The sequence below is a fragment of the Scleropages formosus genome, chromosome 4 (genome assembly GCF_900964775.1).
Source record: "Scleropages formosus chromosome 4, fSclFor1.1, whole genome shotgun sequence".
Classification (NCBI taxonomy): domain Eukaryota; kingdom Metazoa; phylum Chordata; class Actinopteri; order Osteoglossiformes; family Osteoglossidae; genus Scleropages; species Scleropages formosus.
The window spans coordinates 28,074,109-28,081,112 of NC_041809.1; the positions used below are offsets into that span (position 1 = coordinate 28,074,109).

Below are 7,004 nucleotides of genomic sequence, written 5' to 3' on the forward strand. Positions count from 1 at the left end.
TGTTTTGCACCATTCCATCCATTGTCAGCAACCACTTGATTTATCTGAAGAAAAAGCAGAAACCACATATAGAACTGCTAAGAATGAGCACGTATAGCAAGGATGGGAAACCAATGCCTTCCTGACCATTTCTGTGGCCAGTGAACCACAGAAAAACTTAACTCACTAAAACAGTCCTGATAAACCATAGGATGGTTTCTGATAATACAGCAGGATGATGGGCGTGTCTTACTAGGTCTGTAAGAAAAGCAATTGCCTGATTTCACTCCACATCGGTTAGGAACAACCAGTGAGGGTGGTCTCATAACTGTTTCGCTTACACAGAGTGTCACTCAAACAGCTGTGCCTACAGACTTTGTAAGATGGCAAAAGTGTTGGGGTTGGTGTTGCTGTCTTACCTACTGCTGGATCCTGCTGCAGGTAAGAGAAAAGCTCATCAGTATGTTATAGAAGTAGAGTGTAACAGGAGATAAACTCACTTCATACAGATAAAGGGGCAATTTGAGAGATCTGATCTGTTGTAATACTACGGTAATGAATATGATAACCAGCTAAACAAATACAGCATTTCCTTCCAGCACTTCATTCATCTCTAGCTGTAGGAAAAGGTAAAGCAGCTGTTTTTGGTGTAGTCTTGAGTAGCGTCTGAGTTAGTCTTCATTGCTTTTTGAAATGCCAATGATAACCTGATAAATTAAGAATACTTGCTCCACGTGAATTAATTTTTTGACAATTGGTCAAGTGCATTGTTCAGTATTGAGTTTACTTTTTCAAAACTCTTTACACAGTTCTCTTTACCAGCATGCAGCTTGGCACACCAGTTAATCTAACATCCAAAATACTCTGAAACTACCAAGACACTTTATATGTCCCAAAATCAAGTTATTGTACCGTAACACTAGCAAAAGTTCTTTCCGAACAAAGACACTTTGTCTCTCACAGCACAATGACCTAAAAACACAAATATCACATATATATCATTACAACATTTATAGTTTTTGTCTTTGAAGTATCTGATTTTTTTAGATAAACAAAAATTCTATTATAAAACGAGAATTGCACCTTTTGACTGTATATAATGTACTAAAGTTATAGGAATGAATTTTTAAAAATTTTTATTTGTTTGATCTATTTTTGCAGTTTTATTTAGTCATTCCAAAATACATACACATACACACACACACACACACACACACACAGGGTCATAGAACCTAATCTGACAACACAGGGCATAGGGCTGGAGGGGGAGGGAACACACCCAGGACAGGACAACAGGCCGTTGCAAGGCGGCACCCCCAATGGGACTTAAACCCCAGACCCACTGGAGAGCAGGACCCAGTCAAACCCACTGCACCACCACACCCTCTGCCAAAACACACAAAATAAACTATTTTGATTTCAGTACTGTAACATAAAAATGTGTGTATATCTTATAAATATACACATACACACACTTAGAGTCGCTGCAGTGTATCGACTGATCAATAAACACATAGATATCTACCAATATTAGTCAACCCTGTAATCTGTGTTTGGCTACAAGTTCTCATTCACATCACACCTTACAGTATGTCTTCTTCCGCAATACACCTGGGAAGAAATTTTGGTATGCCTGATCCATCCCTGGCAATCTTCTATGCCCAGGCATCCAGCATTCATTGCATCCATCAGAAACATTTGCTCATGTGGATGGTTGTCACAAACTTCCCTCCTCTGTGTTGAAAAAAAATTCCTTGATGGGGCTGAAGAATGTAGAGTAAGTGGAAGGAAAAGTGACATCATTCTCGGATGGGCTGCAAACTTCTCAGTGATAGCCATGGAGTAGTGAAATTCTAAATTGTCCCATACAATTATAATGTTGGCAGATATTACCTTGCTTGCCATTTTTCTTCCTCTGGCACAATGCTTACATAGAGATCATCTGCGAAAGCAATGAGACACTCTGTATTGTATGGTACAATTAAATGTTTATTTAACACCAATCCATCAGAGGATATTGCTGAAGACATTGTGATGTTGGAACCCTCTTGGCCCAAAATATGCACTCTTGCCTCTTTTCTCAATTACATTCCTTCCACATCGGCATGTTTTGGCCAAGTTGAAAGGAGCTTTATCCACGAAGATGAATATGTATTGTATCAGCCTGGCTTCAAACTTCCAACCAACCAACCAATGTCAACAACCGCTTGTCTCAAGCGAGGTTGCGGTGCGATGGAGCCTACCCAGCAACAAAGGGTGCAATGCAGAAGGTGGGAGGGGACACACTCTGGACGGGATGCCAGTCCGTCGCGAGGCACCCCAAGCAGGGCTCGAACCCCAGACTCGACTTCAAGCTTCATGACTCTTTAACATACAATAAATACACAGGACAATATACAGAAAGACTTACAATTACAGTAGTTTGCATTATATTAAAAATATGGCTGTGTGTGTGTGCTGTTTCTTGTTAAAATTTGTTCAAAAACAATATTGTATTGTATAGTCACCTTACCCAAAAATAGTAGTGCTTGAATTCCTTGACACAATCAAAGTTCCTCTCAAAGGGGACAGTGTACAACTGTTTCGTCCTCACTTGATGCTTTTCCAAGACTATAGTCTAAGAGTTGTGAAGCTCACACTGGTAACGCTTGCAAATGTGTTGTCTGCCAACAGTCTGTCCTAGTTTTCTCAGAATTTTCTGGCATTGTTGGTGATAACCATTGATGATTGCAGTTTCCTGCTCAGCAATGAAAAAATTCTTCATCTCCCAGAGTGGGAGGTAACGGTTGGGTCCTTAAGTAGACACACAAAAGCAATTACAAACAAGTGCTTGTGGAGGCTTTGCCCAACTTATTGTACTACTATGATATGCAGTTCAGTCAAATGTGCTTGCAGAATCCTACCTGTTGCTTCACTGAAAAATTCTCACAACAGATGCAACTGTTGAGCATCGCAGATTGGACTGCAGTCTCAGACCAGTCTTTTTCTCAGATGGCCAGTGATGTATAACATAATCATTTATGGTGACCCTAATCTCATCAGTGGCTACAACTCTTGATCTTCCTCTCGGTTGTCTTCCAACACACATATGTACTCCTCTCCCTCTCCGGGCCAGATTTCTTCCTCTGTCAACCACTTCTCTGTCTTTGGCTGGGTCCAAGTTTACATCAAAAATCATTCCAAAGATGTCCCCTTTTGCATAAACAGTAATAAAATTGAAAATAAAACACCTGGATAGGTCTTCTATTTGGGAATTGTCTGTGGTTGGTCTATTTTTTACTTTCTTTGTTTAAATTTTGAATATATTTCAGCTTGGTATTATTGTAGATATTTAGTAAAGTTGCTGCCAAATTCAGTTTTGTGTTCTGCTTGGTTTGGAACTTAAATGTAACAGTTTTGAAACAAGTATGTAAGTATGTGCAAAATGAGCTGCAGATACATAGAGTTTTGCAAGTAGCAGAGTTTGACTTAGAAAAGAGTTCAGGAATTTTGAGAGATTTCATGACAATTATTGTAATCTTGTCAGAGTGTAATTTTCCCTTGCTCATGTTACTCTACTCACAGTATTTGTCAGTTAGCTGTGAATAGACCATCTGTCATTTTCCTCAGCGGCCAGCATGCCTCGCTTGACGAGTTCAATCATTGGAGGCGAGAATGCCAAGGAAGGGGACTGGCCCTGGATGGCTCATGTCTACGTGGTCACCTCAAACACACACGCCACCGACTGTGGTGGCTCATTGATCTCTGAGCGCTGGGTGCTGACTGCAGCCTGCTGTTTCAAACCGTAAGTAGCCAGCCCACAATCTGTGTGTGTGTGTGTGTGTGTGTGTGTGTGTGTGTGAGTGGCTGACTCACTGACTGACTCTCTGATACACTGACTGATTGCCTGCTTTCTTTCTAATTTGGGAAGGTATAATATAATGTTAATGTCAGCAACAGCATTACGATTTAAATTGCCATGAACATTTCTCCTCCATTCCAAGTACTTCACCATCCAAGCCAATATCCAGTAATAATCAAGTGCCTAACCACTTTAATAACTATCTTTAAATAAATGATTTGGAAGGAATAATTAAGATTATCAATGTTTTCAGGTCTTTTATTAAGGAGGAATCCGTTGTGAGACTGGGTGCATATTGGTTGTCAGAGGAATCACAGCATGAAAGCCAATATGGTATGAGAAAAGTAATTCTCCACCCCAAATATTCTGATTCCTGCAAAGGAAATGATATTGCCCTGGTGGAGCTGGACCGAAAAGCCACCCTCTCCCACTTTGTGAAGCCTGTTGTCTTGGCTAATCCCAGTCAAGTCTTTGACCAGCACTCTGACTGCAGGGTTACAGGTTGGGGTATGACTGGAAAGAATGGTAAGTCTGTTTCAATTATTTCTGTGACGCTCTACATATGTCTGTCCCTCAGAAGCTAGCTTCATCTCTAGAGTCAAACCAGAGCCCTGGGGAGCCATGTGGATATAGGTTTCACTCCTCTTTGCTAGCTTAATCATTTTCATGGATTTCAAGGAAAGAAAATGACTTGTTCCTTAATGCTGTGAGTGACAGAAATGCAGAAAGTCATGCTTAGACAACCAGGAGTGTTTTTTACATCAGGCTATATACTAGGTCTGCCTGAAGTCAAAGCCATCTGCAACTTAGTCTAGCTCTAAAATAGCAAAGAATGGTCCTTTATTTAATTTCACTTTCTGGCTGTGTCACCACCTCTCACTGGATTTTTTTTTTGTTTTAGTCCCACTGAAGGATCCTGGGGTACTTCAGCAACTGAAACTGCCAGTTGTTCCTACAGCAGTTTGCCAACACTGTTTTCATAAAGTTCTCCCCACTATGATATGTGCTGGTGTTAATGGAAAAGTTACCTGGATGGTAAGACAATATAAGAATCATCACTAAGGACATATTACATCACTGACAGCTATATACACCATTTTTTCTCTACAGTACAAGTTTATATTGGAAAAAAAAAAACACAAAGTGTTTATAATTTGACATGCATACATGAGGAAACATTCTGTATGTGTGTGTTTTTACCCTTCTTTATAGGGAGACACTGGAGGCCCTTTGGTGTGTAAAGTTCAGGGCCAGTGGGTTCAGGCTGGAATTGTGAGCTTCAGTACTGTAACCCCAGAAAAGAAGATTTGTGCCCCATCCTTCTATACCCGTGTGTCCAGCTTCAGAGATTTCATCAAGAACAACACTTTTTTTTCCACTGAATATTAGGGCACAAGCCCTGGCTACAGGCTGTTACTGATACTCACCGCAGTTCCCTTTCCTCGCATGACTCCATATATTCCTTTCCTATTACAAGCTTTCTTTCGTCACTCCCCAATCCACTTCCACTTTCCTCCATCATCCTCACTGTGTTTTCCTTTATTTTTTGGTTTTAAAGTCACTGCTATGCCAAATAAGAAGAGGATTGGCTAATAAGGGATGCATGGCTTTGATACATCAAATAAATAAAATAAAAATGCAGCATTGAAAACTCACTGCAGTCATTCTAATTTCTAAAATATTGAAATATTGGCTTAAATGCAAGAAAATATGACAGGGCAAGCAGCCACATACACTATATATATATATATATATAAAAAAACAGTGGTAAACATACTGAACTTTAATGTTAGAGAACACAAAAGCATAAATAACTATACAGTATGTGTTATTAATTAACTGATAATACAGAATCTGTAATGATGCAGCAGGGAAAGGTATCTGTCTAGGTTAATAAGTCTTTAAGAAGGTGTCCCATCTGAGGTCTACATCAACAGGTCAGAGCCAGTAGCAGTATTAGGGTTTCATTCATAGTGCTGGTCCAGCTCAATCACTTAGACAGTTGCGTCCAGAGACTTTACTACGGAAAATGTGCAGTTACCGCAGGTGAAAATATGGGTACCTAACTAGCTATAACACATTACAGTGCATACTTAGTATTTTTGCTGGCAGGCTGTCCAAGGTGACCCGATGTTGTACGGTTCATATTATGATGTTCAGATATGGTTAGGGTTAGATATGTTTGTTCAAATTGGTCATTTCATGCTCTGCACACACAGGTGAGACATTATCACAGAACTGGTTTGGTAGAGCTGGTAACGTATAATTCAGCATGCTAAAGAACACAGAGCTTTCAGATTCTGATGTCTGTGACGGATGCTCGTTGTGATCAGACATAAATTACACAGCTATGAAAGGAGAATCTGAAACTTCTACATGGCTTACTCTTTGATAGGCCTGATTTTCAAAAGAAATAGCCCAGAACCCCAACCCCAGCTTGCACAGGATGTCAGATACCTTTGTTTCTCCTGCAGGGGGAGATGTGTACACAAGGAAAGCACACTGGTGGAATGATTCGGTGCAACTTTTTCAGATGAACCCACAAAAGTGTGCACCTGCTATACAAGTACACATTGAAATCACATATTTGCATTTATTTGATTTCACTCGGCGAAACCATTTGCACACGTTACACAAATATTTAATTCCATATTAAGAATTCATAGTAAAGAACAGCCCGGCGGACCTGAGATCTTTTGAGAGAGGAGATAAAACAGAGACATGGAATTCAAAACTTTAAAATCTTCAAGGAAAATATTGAGAAACATATATAAAAAAAAACTTCATTCATAAATTCAGAAGTATTTCAGTTGAAATAGCATTTCCACTGTGCTGTCATGTGACAAGCAATATTCCAAATGTTGTTTTGAAAGTAGGACTGTTAGACACATAAATAATACTTAAATGTGCCATCCACTTAAATTTCAGGTAAACTGTGTTTGTGCTATACTGACCCATCATATAAATATAATGACCACATGACATACTGAAAGATAAATAGACACCACTGGTTATATGGGCATGGAAATGTAGATAGATGGACAGATATGTAAGCAGACAGAGAGATCAATGGCTGATGAGATATTAAGTAGGATTCTAGTCACTAATGTGTGTGGTAATGACTCTGTCCCTCCCGCACCCTTCAATCGCCTGGCGATGATGGGAAGAGCAATTAAGGCATTCA

General features: G+C 39.7%; 1 protein-coding gene across 1 annotated transcript; it reads left to right on the forward strand.

The window, feature by feature from the left end:
• Window positions 1–285: 285 nt before the first annotated feature.
• On the forward strand, window positions 286–5,457 carry LOC108934282 (serine protease 33-like). The gene is made up of 5 exons (XM_018751870.2): window positions 286–420; window positions 3,589–3,763; window positions 4,074–4,345; window positions 4,722–4,855; window positions 5,033–5,457. The coding sequence occupies exons 1-5, from the start codon at window positions 363–365 to the stop codon at window positions 5,207–5,209; spliced, it is 816 nt and encodes a 271-aa protein (XP_018607386.1). The 5' UTR covers window positions 286–362; the 3' UTR covers window positions 5,210–5,457.
• Window positions 5,458–7,004: the final 1,547 nt, after the last annotated feature.

Coding starts and splice junctions, on each gene's coding strand:
- LOC108934282 (XM_018751870.2), top strand. CDS start 363: ATGGCAAAAGTGTTGGGGTTGGTGTTGCTGTCTTACCTACTGCTGGAT. Junction 3,764..4,073: donor GCAGCCTGCTGTTTCAAACC/GTAAGTAGCCAG, acceptor CAATGTTTTCAG/GTCTTTTATTAAGGAGGAAT. Junction 4,346..4,721: donor GGGTATGACTGGAAAGAATG/GTAAGTCTGTTT, acceptor TTTTTGTTTTAG/TCCCACTGAAGGATCCTGGG.